The sequence below is a fragment of the Mustela lutreola genome, chromosome 2, assembly GCF_030435805.1.
Source record: "Mustela lutreola isolate mMusLut2 chromosome 2, mMusLut2.pri, whole genome shotgun sequence".
In the NCBI taxonomy this organism is placed as follows: domain Eukaryota; kingdom Metazoa; phylum Chordata; class Mammalia; order Carnivora; family Mustelidae; genus Mustela; species Mustela lutreola.
The window spans coordinates 67253127-67280532 of record NC_081291.1 but is presented as its reverse complement, the minus strand read 5'-3'; the positions used below and the strand labels follow the sequence as shown (position 1 = coordinate 67280532).

Below are 27406 nucleotides of genomic sequence, written 5' to 3'. Positions count from 1 at the left end.
GAGCATGAGCTGGGGGAGGGGCAAAGGGAGAGGGAGAGGATCTCAAGCGACTCTGTCTTGAGCATGGAGCTTAATGCGGGGCTCAGTCTCATGACCCAGAGATTATGACTTGAGCTGAAATTGAATTGGATGCTTAACTGAGTGAGCTACCCAGGTGCCCTTATTTATTATTATTATTTTTTAAGTGTACTCTATCCCCAACATGGGCTTGAACTCCTGGGACCCTAAGATCTAGAGTCACATGCTTTACTGACTGAACCAGCCAGGCACTTCAGTCCAGAAAAGGATTTAAAGTAGTTTATAAGAATGCTTAAGACTTTAATAGGATAGTGTAGGTGCATAAAAATTAAAGAACAAAGCAGGACATAAATGAAGCCAGGAATTACTCTAAAAAATTCCTGTCATAAACATCTGTGTGTTTTCATACTGGAGTAATTGGCCTTTGGGGACACTGTGACTTGAACAGTGGCCTCGTTAAAACTGTGTTCCAGCACTGATAAACTCAGATGTATTCTGAGTGGAAACAGCAGGATACAGATAAACGTGAAGCACTCACATGCATGTGCATATGCCACTTTCTGCTCCCCTTTCTATCTAGTTCCTCGAAGAGGTTAGCTTTGTATTGATAGTGAAAGTTGAACAGACTATTAAAATGTTCTCTTTTGTTTTTATGGGCATAGAGAGATGTATTTAAAATGTAATTTACATTAGACAGTATAGTATGTTTAAAATGATGTTTTAAAATTGGTTAGAAACTAATATTCCCTTATCATTCTGTTTATAATATGGCACAATGCCTTTCCTTAAAGCAATATACTTCACCAGAGTGTAGTGAACTGAAAATATTGCTGCTGGCAGCATGAACTGTATGCAGTAGGTATGGCTAAGTATTCTTAATTGGAGTCCAAAGCCACTAAATGTTAAAAGTGCTCTCTAGAGCTTCTCTTTTCAAAGCAGTAAACAGTTTCAGTACAGATGTTGATACATGATAAGGGCAATCAAAGAAGAAGCTTTTCGGAATTGAGGGGGTAATAAAAGTGTCCAGGTCATCTAAGAAGAGTTATGTAGGCTTTTATAGATATTCCCTTGATCTAATCCATATATTCACATGTAATCTGATTTTGATATGGTTTTCTATGTAGGGTTCCTTTTAATGAAGTTTTTCCTCACAAATTATATAAACTTACAATCCAGTTTCTTGGCCTAGAGTTGAAATAATCATACTCTGGAGTGCAGAGAAGAAGTAGTGACAATTTGGGGACCCTTCACATTAAGCCGTGTTTTGCAAAATGTTTTAAGTAGTGGAAAAATTAGCAGATGTAGTGTGGTTACTGGAACAAAGTTTTTGTTTTCAGTAGTAACTGTGGTAAATATTGGCTGGACCACACTGGAATAGTCACAGTGCTTTGTTTCTGCAGACTAGGGCATGGGAAGAGAGAGGTGATGATACTGCCTACTTCACAGGGCTGGTGTGCAGACCAAATGAAAGACAGCATTCCTGTGGAAGTGCTTTGGGAATGCTGAAGATTTATGTGGGTCTAAGGTGGTATTGTTTTTGGCACAGGAAAAAAGTCAATCAGAATATATGAAGATCACCCAAGAAAAAGAACAGCAAGAATCTTTGGCCCTGGAAGAGTTAGAGTTGCAGAAGAAAGCAATCCTCATGGAGAGTGAAAATAAACTTCGGGACCTTCAGCAAGAAGCAGAAACTTACAGAACTGTAAGTGTAAATAATATTTGGGTTCCAGGATTGTGCAATTATTTGTATATAGAAACTAGTGTTATCTCTTCGGTCAGTGTAAAGTTGTCAAGAAGGTTTTGTTTTAGTGGATTTAGATTCACATACATGCACTTGATATTCAAGTAATAAGAGCTTTTCCTGTGAATGGTTTTAGTGTTTGCTACATGGTGTGGCCAACTGTGCCTTTAGCTGGCTGTGTTTCTGTCATCCACCCACTCTGACTCTGCTCTCAAGCTCTCCACTCCTTTGGTTACTTGCCCTTGATCTTTAGGAAGTGGCCTTGCTTTGTAAGCAACACTTGACCTGGCTTCATCTCATGCCATGTCCTGGATATAAGTCAATCTCTGTTTCTATTATAATGTAGACACCTCAATGCCCTGCTTTTAATGTAAAAATTTCCCATATTAAAACAATGGTGAACAAATTTATATATATGTGAAAAAATGTATATGTATGTCTCAGTGGGCACATTTTTAAGGCTCTCTGGCCCTTCCCCCCACAATATATGAAATGTATGACCTGTGTTGAATAAACTGATGTTATTTAGACTTTGGCTTTGGTTTATCTGGTGAACGAATCATACTTCTTTCCCATAGTTCTAAACTGTACTTTAGTTTCCCATTTCTAACATTTATGTAAGGTGGCATGATGAAGGGGAATGGATAGGATACTCAGGAGATGTAGATTTTTCCACTTGTTAGCTTTGTAAATTAATTGTACCTTAATTTCTTCATCTGTCATATGGAGAAATTGAATTTGGTAATTCCTTAGGACCTTTCCAGTTCTGATGTTAGATGGCTCTGCCTTAGTTCTTTTTCCTTTAGAGTCAAGATTGACATTTTCATGAGCGAACAGTAATCTTTGGTAAAATTTGCATAAGTAGCTTCTTTTTGCAAAAAATCTTCTAAATAATCATTTTTGCCGTGGAAAAACCAGATAATTATCTTCCAAAATAAAATTATGAAGGTAATAGGATACTGTTAATCAGCCTTAAAAAACACACAGGAAAAAAAACCATCTTCCTACCAATAGTTATTATTATCTACTTTATGATTTACTTCTTTTTGACTATCCATTCAGAATATTCTTGAAAATATGTGTGATTGAAATAGTGACCCAAGTAGGTAGAAAGAATCTGAAATTTTAAGTTGTGTTAAAATAGAATCTTTTCTTTGTTACATGATTCCTTTAGGAATTAGAATCTGAGCACAGATTCTTTGTGCTTTCTAGTGTTTGGCATGATATATAGAGTAATTTTTCTAAGTTTTACTCCTTAAACAGGTGTAGACGTTATGTCATGTATATCTTTGCTAATAAGCAAGTCTGTACTTTAATAAAAGTACGTCTGTTTTTATTAACAGAGAATTCTTGAATTGGAAAGTTCTTTGGAAAAAAGCTTGCAAGAAAGCAAAAATCAGTCAGAAGATTTAGCTGTTCATTTGGAAGCTGAAAAAAATAAGCACAATAAAGAAATCACAATCATGATTGAAGAACATAAGGCAGAATTGGAAAGCTTGCAGCATCAGCAGGATGCCCTTTGGACTGAAAAACTCCAAGTCTTAAAGCAACAGCATCAGACTGAAATGGAAAAACTTAGAGAAAAACATGAACAAGAAAAAGAAACATTGTTGAAAGACAAAGAGAGTCTTTTCCAGGCCCACATAGAAGAGATGAATGAAAAGACTTTAGAAAAGCTTGATGTGAAGCAAACAGAACTAGAATCATTGTCTTCTGAACTGTCAGAAGTATTAAAAACCCGGGAGAAGCTAGAAGAGGAACTTTCTGTAATAAAGGATCAAGCAGATAAAGTAAAGAAGGAGCTAGAAGCCAAGCTGGATGAACAGAAAAGCCATCACCAGCAGCAAGTTGAGAGTATCATTAAAGAACAAGAGATATCTATCCAGAGAACTGAGAAGGCATTAAAAGATGAAATTAATCAACTTGGGCTTCTTTTGAAGGAAAAGGACAAACATTTGAAAGAGCATCAGGCTCGTGTGGAAAACTTAGAGGTAGATATTAAAATGTCTGAAGAAGAACTCCGGCAGGCATCTGCTAAGCTGGCTCTTTTTCAGTCACAGCAGAGTACTACACACGAGCAGGCCAGAGCATCCGAGGAGCACTTGGCTCAATTGCAGCAGAAATTGTTGGACTTAGAAACGGAGAGAATTCTTCTTTCTAAACAGGTAGCTGAAGTTGAAACACAAAAGAAAGATGTTTGTGCTGAGTTAGACACTCACAAAGTCCAGGTGCAGGATTTAAGGCAGCAACTGGAAAACCAGAAAAGTGAAATGGAGGAAAAACTACAGGCTTTAACCCAGCACTATGAATCCCAACTTAGAGATACTAATACAGAACAGGCACAGACAAAGCAGAGCTTGATAGAAAAGGAAAATATAATTTTACAAATGAGAGAAGGACAGAGCAAAGAAATTGAAACACTCAAACAGAAATTATCAGCCAAGGAAGAGAGTTTTAGTGTTTTACATGAGGAATATGAAACCAAATTAAAAAATCAAGAAAAAAAGATGGAAAAAATTAAGCAGAAAGCAAAGGAGGTACAAGAAACATTAAAGAAAAAACTAGTGGATCAGGAAGCCAAACTTAAAAAAGAGCTTGAAAATATGGTTCTAGAGCTTAGTGAGAAAGAAAAACAGTTCAATGCCAAAATTGTGGAAATAGCACATGCTAACTCTGCTGGGATCAATGATGCAGTGTCAAGACTGGAAACAAACCAAAAGGAGCAAATGGAAAGTCTCACTGAGGTACATAGACGAGAACTCAGTGATGTTGTTTCGGTCTGGGAAAAGAAACTTCATCAGCAAGCTGAAGAACTTCAGGAAAAACATGAACTCCAATTACAGGAAAAAGAGCAAGAGGTAGCAGAACTGAAGCAAAAGATACTCCAAAGTGGGTGTGAAAAAGAAGAGATGAACAAGGAACTAACATGGCTGAAAGAAGAAGGCATTAAGCAGGACACAATACTAAGGGAATTACGGGAACAGATACAAGAGAAGTCTGCTCATATGAACTCTCTCTCACAAAATGAAACTAAACTGAAAGCACAACTGGAAAAGTTGGAGGTTGACTTGAATCATTCTCTGAAGGAAAATACTTCTCTTCAAGAGCGTATAGTTGAACTGGAGATGCTGGCAGAAAAAGATAAGCTGAAGGTTTCTGAGTTGACTGACAAATTGAAAACCACAGATGAGGAAGTCCAGAGTTTGAAGTCTTCCCATGAAAGAAATGAGAAAAACCTAGAAGACAAAAGCTTGGAATTCAAAAAACTGTCTGAGGAACTAGCAGTTCAGCTGGATATTTACTCTAAGAAAACTGAAGCCTTGTTGCAAGCTAAAACAAATGAGCTAATCAACATTAGTAGTAGTAAAATTAATGCCATACTCTCTAGAATTTCCCACTGTCAGCACCACACAACAAAAGTTAAGGAGGCACTAGTAATTAAAACTTGCAAAGCTTCTGAATTAGAAGCACAGCTTAGACAGCTAAGAGAAGAGCAGAATACACTAAACAGTTCTTTTCAACAGGCTACCCATCAATTAGAAGAAAAAGAAAATCAGATTAAGAGCATGAAGACTGATATTGAAGGGCTTGTAATGGAGAAAGAAGCCTTACAGAAGGAAGGTGGCAACCAGCAACAGGCTGCCTCTGAAAAGGAGTCTTGTATCACACAGTTGAAGAAAGAGTTATCAGAGAACATCAATGCTGTCACACTGATGAAAGAAGAGCTTAAAGAAAAGAAATCTGAGATCAGCAGTCTTAGTAAACAACTAACTGATTTAAACACTCACCTTCAGAACAGCATCAGCCTAACTGAGAAAGAAGCAGCCATTTCATCACTAAGTAAGCAATACGATGAACAACAATGTGAATTACTGGGTCAGGTGCAATATTTATCTTTGAAAGTTGAAACTCTGAGTAAAGAGAAGATCTCTGCTCTTGAACAGATAGATCACTTGTCCAACAAATTCTCAGAATGGAAGAAGAAAGCACAGTCAAAATTCATACAGTATCAAAGTACTATTAAAGACTTACAGATGCAGCTTGAGTTAAAAGCAAAGGAGGCCAACAAAAAGGATGAGCAGATACATGGATTGAAGGAGGACCTTGATCAGCAGAATGAGAGATTGGTATGTTTAAAGAGTGAAATGGAAGATAAGAAGAGCAAGCTGGAGAAAAAGGAGTGTAATTTAGAGACAGAGTTAAAAACTCAAATGACAAGAATTGTGGAATTAGAGGAGCATCTTACTCAGAAAACAACTGAAATTGAATCCTTAAATGAAGCTCTTAACAATTACAATCAACAAAAGGACACTGAACAGAAAGAAATGCTTCAGAAACTTCAGCACATTCAAGAGTTAGGAGAAGAAAAGGACAACAGGGTTAAAGAAGCTGAAGAAAAAGTCTCAAGACTTGAAAAGCAAGTGTCTTCCATGAAATCTGAACTTGAGGCTAAGAAGAAAGAATTGGAACATGCAAATTCAGGTATGAAGGGCAAAGAAGAGGAGTTGAAGGCACTGGAAGATAGGCTTGAGTTAGAAAGTGCTGCAAAATTAGCAGAACTGAAGAAAAAAGCTGAACAAAAAATTGCTGCCATCAAGAAGCAGTTGCTATCTCAGATGGAAGAGAAGGAACAGCAATACATAAAAGACACAGAAGGACATCTCACAAAATTGCAGGAGAAGGAGAGAGAAATTCAGGTCTTGGAAGAAAAACTTAAAGGCCCACCGCAGTCAGGAGCATCAGTTATACCCAGATCGGCAGAACATGTGGCATCCTGTGCTGAGCAAAACGTGGATCCTGAGGGCTGTGTGCAGAAGGCATATGACGACAAAATCAGTGCTTTACAGAGGAGTCTAATGGAAAAAGAAAAGCTGTTGCAGAGGCTAGAGCAAGAAAAAGAAGAGACAATATCTTCTCATTCTGAAATGCAGTGCAGATACCAGGAGCTCTTAATAAAGATAGAACACGCAGAAGCAAAGCAGCATGAGGATCAAGTTATGATAAATCATCTTCAGGAAGAGCTTGAGGAAAAAAGCAAGAAATATTCCTTGATAGCATCCCAGCGTGTGGAAGAAGAGGGAGGTAAAAATAACGTAGGGGCAAAGCAAAACTTGGAAGATGTGGTTGATGATGTCCAGAAAGCACTCCATGAGAAGGAACTAGCCTGTCAGTTCTTGGAGCAAAAGATAAAAGAGCTGGATTCCTGCTTGGTAAGAGAGAGGGAAGGGCATAGAGTTGAAATGGAAGAGTTGACCTCAAAATTTGAAAAATTACAGGCTTTACAACAACAGGTAGATGGAAAAAATAAACCCACAGAAGCTTTGGATGAAAGTGGTGAAGAAAAGTCCAAATCACATGCAGTCCAACCCAGATTGCCTGGTAACATGGAGGCAGAGCACAATGACCTGGAATTTAAATTAGCAGGGGCAGAGCAAGAGAAGCAGAAGCTGGGCAAGGAGATTGTTAAGTTGCAGAAAGATCTTCGAATGTTGCGGAAGGAGCATCAGCAAGAATTGGATATCATGAAGAAAGAATATGAACAAGAAATGGAAGAAAAAATCAAGTAAGTTTTTCAGCATGAATATTTATTGTATTTATTTATTTTAGAGAGAGAGAGAGTAAGAGCGATGGTTGGGGGGAAGGTGGGGGAGAAGAGAAGGAAAGAGAATTTTAAGCAGGATCCATGGGAGCCCAATACGGAGCTCAATCTCACGACCCTGAGATCGTAACCTGAGCCGAAATCAAGAGTTGGACCTTTGGGGTGCCTGGGTGGCTCAGTAAGTTAAGCCTTTGACTCTTCATTTTGGCTCAGGACATGATCTCCGGGTCGAGCTCCACATTGGGCTCTGTGCTTAGTGCAGAGTCTGCCTGTCCCTCACCCTGCACATGTGTGCTCTCTTACTCTCTCTCTCTCAAATAAATAAATAATACCTTTAAAAACAAAATAAAGAGTCTGATGCTTAACGAACTAAGCCACCCAGGCGCCCCAGCATGAATATTTTTAAGACAGTCCTTATAGTTAAGTCCCTTTTATTGTGCCTGATACACTGAAATTTCGCCTGCCCAAACTATGAAACATAAGTTAAATGCTTAGAAGAAATATAAAACAGTATGGAGCACTGGGTGTAGTGCATAAACAATTAATTCTGTTATGCTGAAAAGAAATAAAAAAAAATATATAAAACAATTTAAGGTAAGAGGCAGTGTTCTTTCACATCCGTTTAGAGGGGGAAAAACTTTCTTGCATATGTGATTATGCTTATGTACATATTCCAGTAATTACTTTCTTTTCATTGTAATATTTTTAGTGTTAGTGTTATATAAGATAGATGTGTATGATGAAAATTTTAAGCGGAAAAGAAGAATTCTCAAAGCCCCAGGATGAGTATATAGAGAAAATAATAGTTTCTGTATCTTCCTGTATCTTCCCAGAAGTTTTTTGTGCCTGGACGCACACATACACACGTATACACCCTTAAACATGTTTTTAAACCAGTGAGATCTTACGTGCACTGTTGTGAAGACTAGGTAACTGTGCGTCTTGTTTTGTGTTTGACAACAGTTAGCTCTTTATATTTTTGTTACGCAGACAGGAGCAGGAAGATCTTGAGTTGAAGCACAATTCTACATTAAAACAGCTGATGAGGGAGTTCCATACACAGCTGGCACAAAAGGAGCAGGAGCTGGAAATGACCATAAAAGAAACCATTGGTGAGTCAAATTCAGTGAAGAACAAGTCAGAATCAGCAGAGACTATTTATACTTTAAACTTATTGTTTTCACGCAGTGCTAAGTGCTTAAAGTAATTAAACTGGAGAAAAAAATGATTCCTGTCTAAGAAATTTTTCTAATAGGAACCTGTGCTTGCCTGGTGGTAGCTTGCTTTTAGGAGAGGAGGAGCGAGTGAAAGAACCTGAAACATTAGCTAATTAATTGCCTTATAAAGACATTTCTGCTCTGTGAAAGGGTACATATGACCAATTGATTTTTATCAAATTTAATTTGGAACTGAAATTGTGATATAGATACTAATGGTTGCCTAATGTATGTTCTTGTATGTGTCCATTTTTTTATGTATTAGATAAAGCCCAGGAAGTGGAAGCTGAACTTTTGGAAAGCCATCAGGAAGAGACAAATCAGTTATATAAAAAAATTGCGGAGAAGGAAGATGATTTACAAAGAACAGCCAAAAGATATGAAGAAATCCTTGATGTACCTTATTTTATTTCTCTTTTTTGAAATTTAGCTGTGCTGGATTTCATGGTGGTGCCAAAGATTGGGCTGTCAGATTTCCTGCTTTTACAATGTAGAGGGTTTTTGTTTTGGCTCAATATTACCCAAATTTAATATTTGCACTCTATGCATATTTATAAGGAGTCTGATTAATTTCTGCCAGGATCATAGTTTCCTGATCAGATTGTGCTAACCCAGCAGTTCAGTCTACTTGGCAGGTGTCGAAGCAACAGTGAGTTACTAAGGGGAAGAATGGATTCTCTTCTCGTCTTTCTCTCAGTCAGACTAAATTTTAAGAGAACCAGACTAAGAATTGGAAATGTGTGGTTGGGTGAAGTCTAAGCAGTGGGACAGTTAATGTGTGTGGCCACCTACCTGGGTTCTTTCCAGGAAGGCCAGTTAACTTTACTCCATCCAAATCCAATTTTTACAGTTTTTGTTGCTCTTAAGAGACAAAAAGACAGGGAAAAATGGAATGCACCAGCCAAATCTTTTATATTTAGTGAAACTTTTGTTTACTCTACTAGTGGTGGATTACCATTGCCATTTTTGTTTGTCAAGATAAGCCATGAATGCCAGTGAGTATTTTGGACTCCAGAAAATTTTCAAATGTAAAACAGCGTGAAGTATGCTATGTTGGGATGCAGATTTTTTAGTTACTCCAAGCCTTATTTCACTATATACCAGGAAGCATTTGATGATTAAGAATACATAAATCAGAGAATCATGCCTCAACAGACTATGGCAGCAATAAAAGTCTGAGCCAGGAACAGGGTCTAATAATAATTATCTTAAATGTAATTGAAAAGGCCGGAATTCCAGGATAAGGCACATGCATAGAAATGCCACCTTTGTATAATTTTTGAACTTTAGATCTAGTTATGAAAAGGTTTGAATAATTTTACTTACATTTTCTTATACTTCTGTAGATTGTATGTGTGTGGAGCTTTAAAACAACTGTTATTCCTTAAATGATTAGAGAATGTTCGAATTGGAAGATACATTAAAGTTCGTTTAGTCTTTCTTTCTCTTTCTTTCTTCCTTCCTTCCTTCCTTCCTTCCTTCCTCCCTCCCTCCCTCCCTTTCTCCCTCCCTCCCTTTCTTTTCTTTTCTTTTTTCTTTTTCTTTTTCTTTTTCTTTTCTTTTTTCTTTTCTTTCTTTTGCCAAAGGCAAAGCCAGTTCAGCATAGTTAGGTGATTTATCTAAAACTTCACAGTGAGCACTGACCCTTCATTAGCTTTATATAATTATAAAGACTTCTCTCTAAGAAAGGAACCTGGGGAAGGCAGTAGTTCTTTATCATGGATAAGTAAGTCAGGGAGCTTCCTTTGTAGGGGACGAACTGTGCCACAGCTAGCATGTTCCCTCTTGTGAACAACTTCTCTTTCTCTGGATGTGTGGAGTAGCAGACAAAAGACTTTCCAAGGTCATGACAGACCTCTATAATAGACGGGTGTGGAAACAGGGAGGCAGATAAGAACGTTAACCTGTGATATGGTTCCTCCTTGAAAATTGGGTGTATATTAGGGAAATTAAAGGAATGATCCTTTAAGTTTCTCGCTTGGGGACAGGAACTGGAGGGTGAGGGAAGGAGTTGGGTGGCCTCTTCTCCAAAATGCCTTCCTGTGCCTCAGACCAGCACTGTCCATTAGAAATAGAATGCAGGCCACAAATTTGAGCCATATATGTAATTTAACATTTTCTAGTATCATTAAGAAAAGAAAAAGACAGGTGAATTTAATTTTTTAAAAAGGTTTTATTCAAATTCCAGTTAGTTAACATGCAGTGTAATACTAGTTTCAGGTGTACAATATAGTGATTCAACACTTTTCTACAACACCAGTGCTCATCGCAGATAGTGCACTCTTTCATCCCCATACCCTCTGGTAACCAGCAGTTTGTTCTCTATAGTTAAAGTCTGTTTCTTGGTTTCTTTCTCTTTCCCTCCTTCCCTCCTCCCCCACCCGACTTTGCTCATTTGTTTCTTAAATTCCACATATGAGTGAAATCATTTGATATTTGTCTTTCTCTGACTTAGTATGTGAACTTAATTTTAATAGTAATATGTTAACACATGATATCCAAAATATTATCATTTCAGTATGTGGTGAATATAAAAATTACATATGGATTATTTCTTTAAGTTTTGGTATGTTTTTATGTTTGCAGCCCATATCAGTGTGGATTAGCTAATTGTGCTCATAACCACAGTTCTGGGATGGCCTATGGCTACTCTGTTAGACGGTGTGGCCTCAGACTTTTAACTGCCGGGTCTAGGTCTGACTTTGATAAATAGGCAGTTCCTATCAGAAAACTCCAAATACAAACTCTGTCTTGCAGAATTTCTTTTTAAAGGTACAGATTTGGGGCACCTGGATGGCTCAGTCAGTGGGTTAAAGCCTTTGCCTTTGGCTCGGCTCATGATCTCAGGGTCCTGGGATTAAGCCTGGCATCGGGCTCTCTGCTCAGTGGGGAGCCTGCTTCCCCTTCTCTCTTTGCCTGCCTCTCTACCTACTTGTGATCTCTCTCTCTCTGTGTCAAATAAAGAAAGAAATAAAAATCTTAAAAAAAAAATAAAAGTACAGATCTTACCAAAGTGCTGGGGTCACTCAGTCTGTTAAGTGTCCAACTCCATGTCAGCTCAGGTTTTGATCTCAGGGTTGTGAACTTGAGCCCACAATGGGCTCCATGCTAGACATGGCGCCTACTTTAAAAAAAAAAGGTACCAATGTTACTAAAAGAGATACTAGCAATTCTTAGCAAATGCTATATTCCTTTGATTCTGAGATATTCTCTACCATTCTTCCATTTAAAAATTTCGAGAATTTGAGTTTCCTGTGGGGTTTGTATGTTTTATGCAGTGGTGTATTTTCACCTTCTGGAAAGCTGTTATCAGATGATTTTTCTGAATGATGACATTGTAGAGGGTTGTGCTTTTGTCATCCTTTAAAACAATTCTGTGATTTGCTAATAGCAGCATAGTGGAACACAGAGACGTTTCATTTTTCTGCCTTTACTGTCTTAGGTAACATTCTTACTACTTCCCCCATTTAAAGATACTGGTGACTTTTGTCATCCTTGATTCATACCTCTTTCTTTCTCAGCCCCTCACGCATATGCATCCTCACACCTATTAGGCATGAAATCTGTTTGTCTTCCCTGATTTACTAGGCAGGGAAATCATCTGTATCTGTTTAATTGTATACCTCCAACACAATAGCCAACATAGAGTAGACTCTTCAGAATATAGTTTTCATTGAGTCATACTGCATGTTCTTCTCCTCTAAGCGCAGCTACTGTTGCCACTGTCTGACTATCATTGCCACTCTCTGACTGCCAATCTTCCATTTGGTCTGGTCTTTTGTATTATCCAGCTGATGTTTTTGCTGCTGGTTTTTTTCCCTAAAGTATCCATCTCTTCTTGTCAGAGGTATTTTCTGTCTTGAAATGAGAATGTGATCATACCACTTCTCTTAAATACCTTCAGCTTCCCATTGTCCCAGTGATACCTCCTCCAGTTCATTTGGTGCTAGATGAACTCAACTTCAGCTTGTTCTTTATCCTATTTTACCTTTGGTTATGCTTTTCTGTGTGCCTAAAGAGCACTTTCTCAAGCTTTGTGAATTAGTAAGTTAAGTTATTACCATTTCTCAAATTTGGGCTTTAAAAAATAAGATTTCAGTTTAACTTTTATTTAGAAAACAATTTTTGAATAAAGTCTTTTCATACAATTTAAAGATCAAAATAATATTAAAAAGTATAGGGGCGCCTGGGTGGCTCAGTGGGTTGAGCCGCTGCCTTCGGCTCAGGTCATGATCTCAGGGTCCTGGGATCGAGCCCCGCATCGGGCTCTCTGCTCAGCAGGGAGCCTGCTTACCCCACTCTCTCTCTCTGCCTGCCTCTCTGCCTACTTGTGATCTCTGTCTGTCAAATAAACAAATAAAATCTTAAAAAAAAAAAAAAGTATAGAGAATGTTCTGTAATGAAAACCCATTCCTGTTTTCTGTATTCTACATCTTGCCCCTTTTTTCTCCACAGGTAACCATTCTTCTTTTCTCTTTTCTTTTTAAAAGATTTTTATTTATATGAGAAAGAGAGTGAGTGTGCCTGAGCAGGGAGAGGGGCAGAGAGAGAGAGAATTTCAAGCAGACTGTGCGCTTAGAGTGGAGTCTCACACGGTACTCAACTGCCATGACCCTGAGAATCATGACCTGGGCCAAAATCACGAGTTGGACACTTAACCAAGCCACCCAGATGCCCCATTCTTTTCTTTTTAAAAACATTCCATTTATTTAAGTAAATAAAACCCAAACAAAAACAGTTCATCCATTTCTCCCACCTCCCCATGCCCTACCTCTGGCAGCCACCAATCTGTTCTCTGAATCTGTGAGTTTGATTTTTAAATTTTACTTACTTACTTTTATTTTTTTTTTATAATTTTTTTATTTTTTATAAACATATATTTTTATCCCCAGGGGTACAGGTCTGTGAATCACCAGGTTTACACACTTCACAGCACTCACCAAATCACATGCCCTCCCCAATGTCCATAATCCCAACCCCTTCTCCCAAACCCCCTCCCCTCGGCAACCCTCAGTTTGTTTTGTGAGATTAAGAGTCACTTATGGTTTCTCTCCCTCCCAATCCCATCTTGTTTCATTTATTCTTCTTCTACCCACTTAAGCCTCCATGTTGCATCACCACTTCCTCATATCAGGGAGATCATATGATAGTTGTCTTTCTCTGCTTGACTTATTTCGCTAAGCATGATACGCTCTAGTTCCATCCATGTTGTTGCAAATGGCAAGATTTCATTTCTTTTGATGGCTGCATAGTATTCCATTGTGTATATATACCACATCTTCTTGATCCATTCATCTGTTGATGGGCATCTAGGTTCTTTCCATAGTTTGGCTATTGTGGACATTGCTGCTATAAACATTCGGGTGCATGTGCCCCTTTGGATCACTACATTTGTATCTTTAGGGTAAATACCCAATAGTGCAATTGCTGGGTCATAGGGCAGTTCTATTTTCAACATTTTGAGGAACCTCCATGCTGTTTTCCAGAGTGGCTGCACCAGCTTGCATTCCCACCAACAGTGTAGGAGGGTTCCCCTTTCTCCGCATCCTCGCCAGCATCTGTCATTTCCTGACTTGTTGATTTTAGCCATTCTGACTGGTGTGAGGTGATATCTCATTGTGGTTTTGATTTGTATTTCCCTGATGCTGAGTGATATGGAGCACTTTTTCATGTGTCTGTTGGCCATCTGGATGTCTTCTTTGCAGAAATGTCTGTTCATGTCCTCTGCCCATTTCTTGATTGGATTATTTGTTCTTTGGGTGTTGAGTTTGCTAAGTTCTTTATAGATTCTGGACACTAGTCCTTTATCTGATATGTCGTTTGCAAATATCTTCTCCCATTCTGTCAGTTGTCTTTTGATTTTGTTATCTGTTTCCTTTGCTGTGCAAAAGCTTTTGATCTTGATGAAATCCCAGTAGTTCATTTTTTCCCTTGCTTCCCTTGCCTTTTGCGTTGTTCCTAGGAAGATGTTGCTGCGGCAGAGGTCGAAGAGGTTGCTGCCCGTGTTCTCCTCAAGGATTTTGATGGATTCCTTTCGTACATTGAGGTCCTTCATCCATTTTGAGTCTATTTTTGTGTGTGGTGTAAGGAAATGGTCCAATTTCATTTTTCTGCATGTGGCTGTCCAATTTTCCCAGCACCATTTATTGAAGAGGCTGTCTTTTTTCCATTGGACATTCTTTCCTGCTTTGTCGAAGATTAGTTGACCATAGATTTGAGGGTCTATTTCTGGGCTCTCTATTCTGTTCCATTGATCTATGTGTCTGTTTTTGTGCCAGTACCATGCTGTCTTGATGATGACAGCTTTGTAATAGAGCCTGAAGTCCGGAATTGTGATGCCACCAACGTTGGCTTTCTTTTTCAATATCCCTTTGGCTATTCGAGGTCTTTTCTGGTTCCATATAAATTTTAGCATTGTTTGTTCCATTTCTTTGAAAAAGATGGATGGTACTTTGATAGGAATTGCATTAAATGTGTAAATTGCTTTAGGTAGCATAGACATTTTCACAATATTTATTCTTCCAATCCAGGAGCATGGCACATTTTTCCATTTCTTTGTGTCTTCCTCAATTTCTTTCATGAGTAATTTATAGTTTTCTGAGTATAGATTCTGTGTCTCTTTGGTTAGGTTTATTCCTAGGTATCTTATGGTTTTGGATGCAATTGTAAATGGGATTGACTCCTTAATATCTCTTTCTTCTGTCTTGCTGTTGGTGTAGAGAAATGCAACTGATTTCTGTGCATTGATTTTATATCCTGACACTTTACTGAATTCCTGTATAAGTTCTAGCAGTTTTGGAGTGGAGTCTTTGGGGTTTTCCACATATAGTATCATATCATCTGCGAAGAGTGATAATTTGACTTCTTCTTTGCCGATTTGGATGCCTTTAATTTCCTTTTGTTGTCTGATTGCTGAGGCTAGGACCTCTAGTACGATGTTGAATAGCAGTGGTGATAATGGACATCCCTGCCGTGTTCCTGACCTTAGCGGAAAAGCTTTCAGTTTTTCTCCATTGAGAATGATATTTGCGGTGGGTTTTTCATAGATGGCTTTGATGATATTGAGGTATGCGCCCTCTATCCCTACGCTTTGAAGAGTTTTGATCAGGAAGGGATGTTGTACTTTGTCAAATGCTTTTTCAGCATCTATTGAGAGTATCATATGGTTCTTGTTCTTTCTTTTATTGATGTGTTGTATCACATTGACTGATTTAGATTTTACTTACTTACTTTTAGATTCCACATATAAGTGAGATCATTACAGTGTTTGTTTTTCTCTCTCACTTATTTCACTCAACGTAATGCCCTTGAAATCCATCCATGTTGTCACAAATAGCAAAGTTTCATTCTTTCTTATGGCTGAATGTTATTTCTCTGTGTATATGTGTAACAGTTTCTTTATCCATTCATTTGTGTGTGGATTTGATAATTTCTTTATCCATTCATCTACGGATGGACACTTAGGTTGTTCCCATATATTGGCTATTTATTATAAATAGTGCTACAGTGAACATTGGGTACCTATATCTTTTTGAGTTAGTGTTGTTGTTTCTTTGGATAAATACCCAGAAGTAGAATTGCTGGATCATATGGTAGTTCTATTTTTAATGTTTTGAGGAACTTCCACACTGTTTTCCATAGTGGCTGTACCAATTTACATTCCCATGAACAGTGCACAAAGATTCCCTTTTCTCCACATCTTTATCAGCACTCATTATTTCAATTTTTGTTTTTTTTTAAATAATAGTCATTTTAACAGCTGTGAGGAGATTGTCTCATTATGGTCTTGATTTGCATTTTTCTGGTAAGTAATGATATAGAGCATCCTTTTATGGACCTGTTGGTCTTTGGGAAAATGTTTATTTGGGTCTTCTGCCCATTTTTTTTTTTTTAAGATTTTATTTATCTATTTGACAGAGATCACAAGTAGGCATAGAGGCAGGCAGAGAGAAAGGAGGAAGAAGTCCGCCACTGAGCAGAGAGCCCGATGTGGGGCCCAATCCCAGGACCCCAGGATCATGACCTGATCCGAAGTCAGAGGCTCTAACCCACTAAGCCACCCAGGCGCCCCCTTCTGCCCATTTTTTAATATGATTTTTTTCTTTTTGCTGTTGAGTTGTATGAATTTTTTATATATTTTGGATATTAGCCCTTTATCAGATATCAGCCCTTATCAAAATACCAGATCAAATATTTTCTCTCATTTAATAGGTTGCCTTTCTAGTTTGTTAACGGTTTCCTTTGCTATCAAGAAGCTTTTTAGTTTGTTGGAGTGCCACTTGTTTATTTAGGTTTTGGTGTCAGATTCAAAACTATTGCCACATCTGTGTCAAAGAGCTTACAGCCTTTGTTTTCTTGGAGGAATTTTATGCTTTTATATCTTACATTCAGATTTTTAATCCATTTTTAAAAACGATTTTATTTGAGAGAGAGAGAGCACAAGCAGGGGGAATGGAAGTAGGGAGGCAGAAGCAGGCTCCCTGGGGAGCAGGGAGCTCTCTGTGATGTGGGGCTTGATCCCAGAACCCAGGGTCATGACCTGAATCATAGGCAGATGCTTAAATGACTGAGCCACCCAGGCACCCCATTTTAAGTTAATTTGTATATGGTGTGTGATGGTAGTCCAGTTTCATTCTTTTGTATGTGGCTGTCCAGTTTTCTATGCACAGTTAAATGAAGAGACTGTCCTCTACCCCATTATATGTTCCTGGCTCCTTTGTTGTAAATTAATTGACCATATATGCATGGATTTATTTCTGGGCTTTATCCTGTTCCATTGATCTTCACATCTATTTTTATGCCAATACCATACTGTTTTAATTACTATAACTTTGCAAAAATAGTTTGAAATCAGGGAGTCCTCCAGCTTTATTCTTCTTTCTCATGATTGCTTTGGTTACTTGGGTTCTTTTCCAGTTCCTTACAAATTTTAGAATTATTTGTCTAGTTCTGTGAAAAATGCCCTTGGCATTTTGATAGGGATTATCTTGAATTTGTAGATTGCTTTGGGTAGGATAGACATGTGACAGTATTAATTCTACCAGTCCATAAGCACAGAGTCTCTTTACATTTATTTTGTATTTTTCAGTTTCTTTCATCCATGTTTCATAGTTTTCAGAGTACATGTCTTACTCCTCCTTGGTTATTTATTCTTATATATTCTTTTATTTTTTAAAGATTTATTTATTCATTTGAGAGAGAGAGTGCACAAACAGTGGGGGAGGGCTAGAAAGAGAGAAGGAGAATCCCAAGCAGGTTCACTGAGCATGGAACCTGATGGGGTGCTCAGTTTCATGACCCTGAGATCATGACCTGAGCCAAAACCAAGAGTTGGTTCCTTAACCGACTGCGCCACCAGGCACCTGCCCCAGTATTTTATTATTTTTAATGCAGTTGTGATTGTTGGGATTGTTTTCTTAAATTTCTGATAGTTTATTTATTGGTGTATAAGAATGCAGTAGATTTTTTTATATTGCCTTTTATCCTACAACTTATTATTTTATTGGTTCTAACAAGTTTTTGATGGAGTCTTTAGGATTTTCTATATATAATATGTACTCTCTGGATAGTGACTGTTTTACTGCTTTCTTTCCTTCTTCCCACTTTGGATGCCTTTTATTTATTTTTCTTGCCTAATTGCTCTGGCTGGGATTTCCAATTTTATGTTGAATAAAAGTGATTAGAGTGGGCATCCTTGTCTTGTTCCTGATCTTAGAAGAAAAGGTTTCAGCTTTTCTTTGTTTGCTGTGGGCTTGTCATATTTGGCCTTTTCTCTGTTGAGTTACATTCCTCTGTACCCACTTTGTTGAGAGTTTTTATTAAAAATTGTTATTGAATTTTGTGAAATGCTTTTTTGGCATGTATTGAGATAAATAATCATATGATTTCTATCCTTCATTTTGTTAGTGTGTATCACATTGACTGACCTACAAATGTTGAAACATCCTTAATCCCTGAAATAAATCCCATTTGATCATGGCATATGATCCTTTTAATGTATTACTGAATTTGGTCTGCTATACCTTGTTGAGAATTTTTCTCTTTATGTTTATTAGGCTATGGCCTGTATTTTTTGCATATGTGTGTGGTGTCTTTGTTTGGTTTTGGTGTCAGGGTGATGCTGGCCTTTTAAACGGAGTTTGGAATAGCTCATTCTGTTTTTGGAAGAGTTTAAGAAAGGTTGGCATTTTTCTTTGAATGTGCAGTATATTCAGTGAAGCTGTCTGGTCCTGGACTTTTGTTTATTGGGAGGTTTTTGATTACTGATTAAATCTCATTACCAGTAATTGGTCTGTTCAGATTTTCTACTTCATCATGATTTAGTGTTGGTAGGTTGAATGTTTTTAGGAATGTTTCTGCTGGGTTCTCCAATTTGTTAATAGTTTTTCATTATAGTGTCTTAATGATTCTTGTATTTCTGTGCTGTCATTTATAACTTCCTTTTGATTTCTGATATCATTTATTTGAATCCTCTTTATTTATTTCTCAGTGAGTCTAGATAAAGATTTGTCAATTTTGTATATCTTTTTAGGGAACCAGCTCTTAGTTTCATTGATCATTTTTCTATTGTGTTTTTAATCTTTATATCATTTATTTTAGTTCTAATCTGTTACTTCCTTTCTTCTGCTAACATTGGACTTCATTCACTCATTTTCTAGTTCCTTGGGGTATGTGTAAACTCAGGCTGTTTATTTGAGAATTTTCACATTTCCTGAAGTAAGCATTTATTGCTATGAACTTCCCTCTTAAAACTGCTTTTGCTGCATCCTATAAATTTTAGTATGTTCTATTTCCATTTTTATTTGTCTCCAGATCTTTAAAATTTTTCTTTTGATTTCTGTTTTGACCCATTGGTTGTTCAGTAGCATGTTGTTTAATCTCCACATACTTGTGAATTTTCCAGTTTTCTTTGTGTGTGGGGAGGGGTGAGGTTTTTAAAAATTATTTAAATTTTGTTTACATACAGTTGACACAATGCTACATTAGTTTCAGGTATATACCATAGTGATTCAGCTTCTCTATATGTTATGCTACACCCACCATAGTGTAGCTGCCATCTATCAACATACAATGCCATTGTTGACTATATTCCTGGTGCTATCTGTGCCTTCCAGTTTTCTTCGTGTAATTAATTTCTAGTTTCATACTGTTGTCCTTGGAAAAGGTGCTTGATATGATTTCAGTCTCCTAACTCTATTAAGACTTGTTTTGTGGCCTAATATATGATCTATGTTGGAAAATATTCTGTGTGCACTTAAGAAGAATGTGTATTCTGTTGCTTTGCAAGGAATGTTCTGTATATTTCTGTTAAGTTCATTTGGTCTAAGATGTCATTTAAGGCCATTGTTTCCTTACTGATTTTCTGTCTGGGTGATCTATCCATTGGTGTGAGTAGGGTTTAGAGTCCCTTACTATTATTATATTGCTGTCTCTTATTCCTTTTAGGTCTGTTATATTGGGTGCATAAGTTGGGTGCATAAATATTTTTAAATGTTTTTTGTCTTTTTTTATTGGGTTGACCTCCTTATCATTATTATGTAATATCCTTCTTTGTCTCTTTTTTTACAGTCTTTGTTTTCAAGTCTTACTTTGATAAAAGTATTGCTACCCTGGCTTTTTTGTTTGTTTGTTTCCATTTGCATGGAATATCTTTTTTCATCCTTTTACTTGCAGTGTGTGTGTCCTTACATCTAACTGAGTCTCTTGCAGGTGGCATATAGATGGGTATTGTTTTTAACTTATTTAGCCATTCTGAATCTCTTGATTGGAAAATTTAGTCCATTTACATTTAAAGTAGTTACTGATAAATATGTGCTTTTTGCCATTTTGTTCATTGTTTTCTGGCTGTTTTTGTTTCTTTCTGTTCGATTCTTCTTTTCCTGTTTTCTTTATATTTCGATGACATTCTTTGGTGGTGTGCTTATCTTTATCTTTTGTATATTTATTATAGTTTTTGCTTTGTGGTTACCATGGGGCTTACATAGAACAACTTATAACAGTCTTTTTTAAGTCGATAACAGTTTCAGTTTGATCCCGTTGTAAAGCTCAACATTACAATCACTCCTTGACATTTTATATTTTTTGTTTTTTTTTTAAAGATTTATTTATTTATTTGATAGAGAGACAGTGAGAGAGGGAACACAAGCTGGGGGTGTGGAAGAGGGAGAAGCAGGCTTCCCGCCAAGCAGGGAGCCTGATGCGGGGCTCAGTCCCAGGACCCTGGGATCATGACCTGAGCTGAAGGCAACCACTTAACCGGCTAAGCCACCCAGTCACCCCTATCTTGTGTATTCCTTAATTCATTATTGTAATCATAATTATTTTTACTACTTTTGTCTAACTTCCATCTAGCTTTATAAGTGATTATACAGTAAATGCAACAGCCATCTCTCTCAGTCTTGAAGGATTGGCCTCATGTAGGAGATAAGCCTTATTGTTCAACCCTGCCTCAGCTTTTGGTTGTCTCTTAAACCTTTATGCTTGTCCAATCAACATATTATGTTTTTAATAGTTTGCAGTAGTTGAGGTTGTGCTACCAACCTGTCAGTAGTTCAGAAGGAAGGATCTCAGCACCTAGATTCATGCTGATTGGAAGCCAGACCCTCAGGCATCAGCTTTTAAAAATATGCAAACATATATAGTCTTGTGGGATTGCAAGCTAGTGTATGCCCTGCAGGCCACCAGAGGCAGGGAGTCTGGAAGTGTACCTTGAATGGTGGTCACAAAAATCAGGGTTCCAAATGAAAGTGTGAGCTCTTTTCTGGGTGATACTGGCAAGCTAGAGCAAGGCAGAGGAAGGGCGAGCTCCATGGTGGCATTCACTGCCTTTGTTCCCTGAGAGCAGCTCCACAGACCACAAAACTTGTGCCAAACCTGAAGCCTGCCCCTCAGGCCAAGTTCCAAGACAAGCAAAGAGGCCTCCTTTACAGAAAGATTGGGGGGACGTTACACTTCAATCCACTGTCTATGTAGTACTCCAGGGGTTGGTAGTCTGCCAAGAACCATCTCTCCAATTGCCATAGTCCTGTGGGATCCAGGAATACAAACTGTTTTGGCCACCAAGGCCAGGTGATCAAGGGGTGTCTCTTGGGCAGTAAGTGGCAAAAATCAGGACACGGGATATGGGTAAAGTTCCCCTCCAGGAGACACTGATGCTCTGGAGTATGGCAGAGGGTGAGCTCAAAGACGACTTGAGGAAAGGATTACATTCTGCATTTAGGTGCATGTTTAAGTAGCAGCCTTCCCCTTAGGCCAGTCATGATGATTAACCAATAGGTCTCCTTCACACAAAGTCTGAACTCCTGTGTCTATTGTCTCTTGCTGTGCCCTTGGGGGTGGTTAGCTATTTAAGAACCTTTTCTCTGTTGGTTACAGCCCTATGGGATCCTTGTGCACTGTCCACGAGAGCCAGTATAGCTGTGTTCCCTGGCAGCAGTTACAAAAATTGGGACAGCAGATGGAGATTTGAGCTCCTTTCTGGGTGATATTATTACTTACAGTCTCATGGGTCTAGGAACACAAGCTCCCCTGACCTCCAGAGCCATGTGGTTAAGAGGTGTACCCCTAGATGGCAGCTGCAAAAATCAGGGCACCAAATGACTAAAAGCTCCCTTCTGGGAGATACTAGTGCTCTGGAATGTGTCAAAAGGAGCATGCAAAATGGCACCCACCAGTCTGTGTCCCCAGAGAAGGCAGGCTCCTAGGTGTGTGTGTTAAATTAGATGTCTGCTCTTCAGACCAATGCTTTAATAGAACAGGTGAGTTTCCTTCACTTGAAGTCTGGATGCAGTTGGCCACCTCTTTGCTGGGCCCTGGTGTGGTTGAATCCAGGCACAGGAACCCTTTAAGAGTGGCTTCTCAGGGGGTGCCTGAGTGGTTCAATAGGTTAAGGCCTTTGCCTTTGGCTCAGGTCATGATCCCAGGGTTTTGGGATCGAGCCCCACATTGGGCTCTCTGCTCAGCAGGGAGCCTGCTTCCCCCTTCTGTCTCTCTGCCTGCCTCTCTGCCTACTTGTGGTCTGTTTTTCATATAAATAAATAAAATCTTAAAAAAAAAAAAAGAGTGGCTTCTCAGATTAGTGATCTGATTAGTGTTTTGTGGGTATCAAGATGTGAACCTTTTGGCTTTCAAAGTTAAATGTCTGGGGGGCTTGCTCTCAAGTATGTATGTCTTAAAAGTTGGGATGCTCAATGTGGCTTTCAAACTTTTCGGTCCTCAGAAATTCTGGGTTTGAGGTTCCTCTCAGTTGTTGGTTGTCATGCTGGGGATGGGATTTATGAGAAGGTAGTATCTTAGCATTTCCTACCCACTTCATTGTGGTTTTTTCTCTCATTTGCCTGATGTGTAGCTGTCACTCAGCCAGGCTTTTTTGTTTTTTATTTTTAAGAGGAAATTGTTCCATATTTAGACTCAGTGTGTCCATGGGTGGAGGTGAGTTCAGAAGTATTGCCACCTTGAGCCAGAAATCAATGATTAGTTTCTTTCGTGATATTGCAGTATCTTATGTAAACAGATACAAAAATGTAACGTGTTCTACTTTTTCACTTTTCTACTCAAAAGTTTGCTTTTTGAATATTCTTTTCTGTATCATATTGTTTTAACATACAGTTTTTTTTTAGAACCCCTTAAATATTAATTGCACCTAAGTTCTTTTGGTACTCATCTGTATTCATTACTTCACTTATAACATGAATTTTTGTCATATATGCATATGTGTGTAGGGAAATATTAATGTGTATGTCCTTTCTCCTAGATTGTAAGCATCTGGCAGGCAGGGATTTCGTTATTCATCTCTAGTCTTGAAGACCTAGCCATATACTTGGCCCATACTAAACACTGGTAAATTTGAGGGAGGTGACATGTAGGGCAGGGAAGAATCCAGTTGGGAAGAGGGAGTGATGACATCTCAAAGGAAGAGCTGAGTACTCATGTAAGTGAATTTAAGTAATAGCCTGGTCGCAACTCAGAGCAGTCCCACTGGGAGGAAGTAGCTTGCTACATTAGATACAAAACTGGTTTCCTTTGACAATGACTATATTTTAGTGATTTGGCTTTGGCATAATAACTAGTTTTTCAAACATGATTTCTATGGATGTGCATTAACATTCAGATTAACTGGTTTTCCTTATTGTTTTTACGTTGAAGTAAACAATACTGTTTTTTTTTTTTTTCTCCTCCAAGAAGAACAACAAAGGAATTTACAAAAGTGTTTCTTAAATTGGAAGTAATGAAGAAGGGATTTTTTTTCCTAATTCTTAGCAGGCTTGATTTAGATGGTATCCCACAACTGTCAAAGGAAATGCCAGATATAGCTAACTGTCAGTTAAAATCTGGGCCTAAGCACACCAGGTGGTTCAGTTTGGTTAAGTATCTGCCTCTTGATTTTGGTTTGGGTCATGATTCCAGGGTTGTGAAATTGAACCTCATGTCTGGCTTCCTGCTCAGTATGGAGTCTGTTTAAGATTCTCTTTCTCCCTCTGCCCCCTGCCCTCCACCCCTGGCTCTCTCACCAATCAATCAGTCAATCAATCAATCAGTAGAAAGAAAGAAAAAGAAAGAAAGAGAGAAAGAAAGAAAGAAAGAAAGAAAGAAAGAAAGAAAGAAAAAAAGAAAGAAAATGGGATAGAATAAAATAAAATAATATAAAATTTGGGCCTAGTTGAATAAGTATAGAGGTGATCCTTTCAAAGGTGCCTAAACCACATTGACAAGACATCCACACAAGATATTCCATGGTAGACTGAAAACTGTAAACCAAGACTGTGGGCAGTAGCATATTTACAAGAGTTTGAGGTTGATGGTGTTTTAGGAATGGAGGCTGGGTACAAGTGGGCCTCAACAGGGACATGGCTCCAAGTGAGCCTCAGCGGGGAGATGTCTAAGGAGGCTGGTTACTAGACATCTTTGCTTTGCTTATGTTGCCAGAAAGAGTTTGTTCTTTTTCAGTTGGTCTAAGTTTCATGACCAGTGGTATTTCAAAGTATATTTTCCAAGTGTCCTTACGGTTCATTGCCTTATTTTGTGTCATTGGGCCTCTCTCTATTTGTTTTTTGAGGATCATGTTTCTTGGTTCTGTCAAGTCAGCATCTGTTAAATCAGATACTCATTTGTTGCTGTTTTTCCTGTTCAGTCTCTTACTCAGCAAACACTTGTCCTGTCTTCATTACTCAATCTGATCAATATTCCAATTCCAAATGTTCTTATAGCACAAAGGTTATTACAAGATTTATAAGAGCAAGAAGAGGTCTGGATTGCTCTGTATAATAAATCATGGCAGTTACTAAGATAAATGAAGAAATGTAAAATGGGCAATGGCCTTTACTAGGGCAGTCAAAACAGAAGAGAGAAATGATTTGTATACCAAATTTTCTAAGTAGGATTTTTGGACCAATAAGTCACATATACTTTTGCAGGCTTGTCCTTTTTTTTTTTTTCCGCAAAGTTCAGGGCAAATGGAGAGATTACATGGTTTTTAATACATTACACAATAATTTTTTTTTTTTCAAAAATAGAGTTTAGTTGAACATTTTACCTTAAAGAACCACTGGTGTGGTTTGGGGACAGATGTATAGATGTTCAGGTTTGCTGAGCCAGGACAAAGAATCATTTCCTCAGTTACACAGCTTATCTGAAGGGTTGAGATAAACCTCCACAATGTCTTGTGATCAGTAAGTTGCAGGCTGGTTGATCAGTGCTGTGCCTAACAGTATCTCCTACTTTGTATTAATGGATATTTTCTGGAAATCAAATCCTAATGTAGAGAAGGGCAGAGTCCCTAACACACAGGCTCTGTGCCAAGTTCTGTCACCACACTGTTACATACCTGATGGTCAAGCCTGGAAACCCTAGCGTAAGGGAGAAGAAACTGCTTGATGGACTTTATGGGGTGGGGACAGACTTGGGGAGGGAGCAGTAGTATGGTGGGAACAGCGGCCTTATGTTAAAAGTGGGACATGAAGGAAGGTGTTTGAGCATAGTCGCAAACGGCAATAGAAACAGTGGTTTGTGTCTCCAGAAATATTTAGGTATTTGTTTCTCCTTCAGAGGTAGTTTTCTCAACACTCTATTGGGTCTATGATGTTCTTTTTGCTATGTTCATTAGCACTTTTTCTTTTTTTATCCTAAAGGCTCGTGAAGAAGAAATGACTGCTAAAGTAATGGACCTGCAGACTCAGCTGGAGGAGCTACGGAATAAGTACCAGGAAAGGCTGCAGCAGGAGGAGAGCCCTGGCAATGATAAAGTGAGAGGAATTGGACTCTGAAATCTTATCACTCTCTTAAGACTAAAACACTTAAATTTTTATTTTCTTGTTATTTCATTTTAATCCTTTTTATTGTTTCTTATAGACTTTAGTGTAGTATATACTCATTTTTTTTCTTTTCCCTTTTCAGATAACAATTATGGAATTACAGGTAAGTCATTGAATTTGACTGAAAACAGTATATTTTCAGGAGTATTTTGTAGGGGTTTTTTTCTTAAAGATTTTATTTATTTGAGAGAGAGCACAAGTGGGGGGTGGGATAGGGGCAGAGGTCCAAGCAGACTCCATTGAGCAGGAAGTGCAATGTGGGGCTCAATTCCAGGATCCTGAAATCATGACATGATCCGAAGTCAGGTGCTTTACCACCTGAGCCACCCAGGTGCCCCAGGAGTATTTTGTGTTTTAAAAGTTAAAAACAGGGCGCCTGGGTGGCTCAGTTGGTTAAGCAACCGCCTTTGGCTCAAGTCACGGTCCCGGAGTCCCGGGATCGAGTCCCACATCAGGCTCCCAGCTCCATGGGGAGTCTGCTTCTCCCTCTGACCTTCTCGCCTCTCATGCTCTCTCTCACTGTCTCTCTCTCAAATAAATAAATTTAAAAAAAATTATAAAAGTTAAAAACAAAGATAATTTACCAGGCAATGATGAAATCCATATGCATTTCACATCTGACTTCTTGTTTTTTTAGACACAACTAGCACAGAAGACTACTCTAATCAGTGATTCAAAGTTGAAAGAGCAAGAGTTCAGAGAACAGGTACAGGTTTAATTGGTGCCTTTTATTTTGAACTGACTTAATTTATGTTCTTATGTACTTGGATCTCATTTAGCTAATTTTTAAAAATGAACTGATAGAATACTCATTTAATAGCTGGCTTTGCAGTTTTGTCTTATACAAGAAATTTTATTTCCAAATCTGAAGTTGCTGGAGGATATCTCTTAAATTCATGATCACATGTATTTAAACAAGAACATTTGCATCTTATTATTTCTAGTGTTTAACATCTTGGATAAAATTTTGTGTTTATTTGTAATAACTTAAGTTTTAAAAAAAGATGCTTTTGTTTTTATCAGAGGGAAAATCTGTTGACATAATCTTTACTACTTTTTCTTAGTAATTAAATTGTCTTATATAATAAATTTTATCCATATATTATCCAGTAATTAGATTTAAATAGTACTGTATTTATATGTCTAGAAGGATGCATAAGCATGAAAAGACCAGTATGTGAATCTGTGGTGCATCATCTTCAGTAGTCTTTTTTTCCAAATTCTGGAAGAATAGTGATACAAGTCAGCAGGCTCTTTGAAGGTTACATCTCTAGGGATTTTCCAGTTTTTGTTTTGTTTTGTTTTAAAAATTATTTATTTGAGAGAGAGAGAGCACACATGCAAGCAGGGGAGGGACAAAGGGAGAAGGAAAGGGAATCTCAGGCAGCTTTCCCACTTAGTGCAGAGCCCAACATGGGGCTTGATCTCACAGTCCTGAGATCATGACCGGGGCTGAAATCTAGAGTCAAGTGCTTAACTGACTCAGGCACCCAGGTGCCCTAATTTTCCAGTTTTCTTAAAA

The 27406-nt window shown here is 38.1% G+C and overlaps 1 protein-coding gene across 8 annotated transcripts in view; it reads left to right on the top strand.

Moving 5' to 3' along the window:
* GOLGA4 (golgin A4) overlaps positions 1-27406 on the top strand; it is a 131527-nt gene that overhangs the window by 79012 nt on the left and 25109 nt on the right. For 7 of the 8 annotated variants that reach the window (XM_059162110.1, XM_059162109.1, XM_059162106.1 and 4 more), the window contains 7 exons: positions 1565-1720; positions 3103-7322; positions 8349-8470; positions 8841-8971; positions 25702-25815; positions 25967-25987; positions 26522-26590. In XM_059162110.1, the coding sequence (XP_059018093.1) occupies positions 1565-1720; positions 3103-7322; positions 8349-8470; positions 8841-8971; positions 25702-25815; positions 25967-25987; positions 26522-26590 (4833 nt within the window). The remainder of the gene's footprint in view (positions 1-1564; positions 1721-3102; positions 7323-8348; positions 8471-8840; positions 8972-25701; positions 25816-25966; positions 25988-26521; positions 26591-27406) is intronic. The other variant, XM_059162105.1, reaches the window with a different exon arrangement.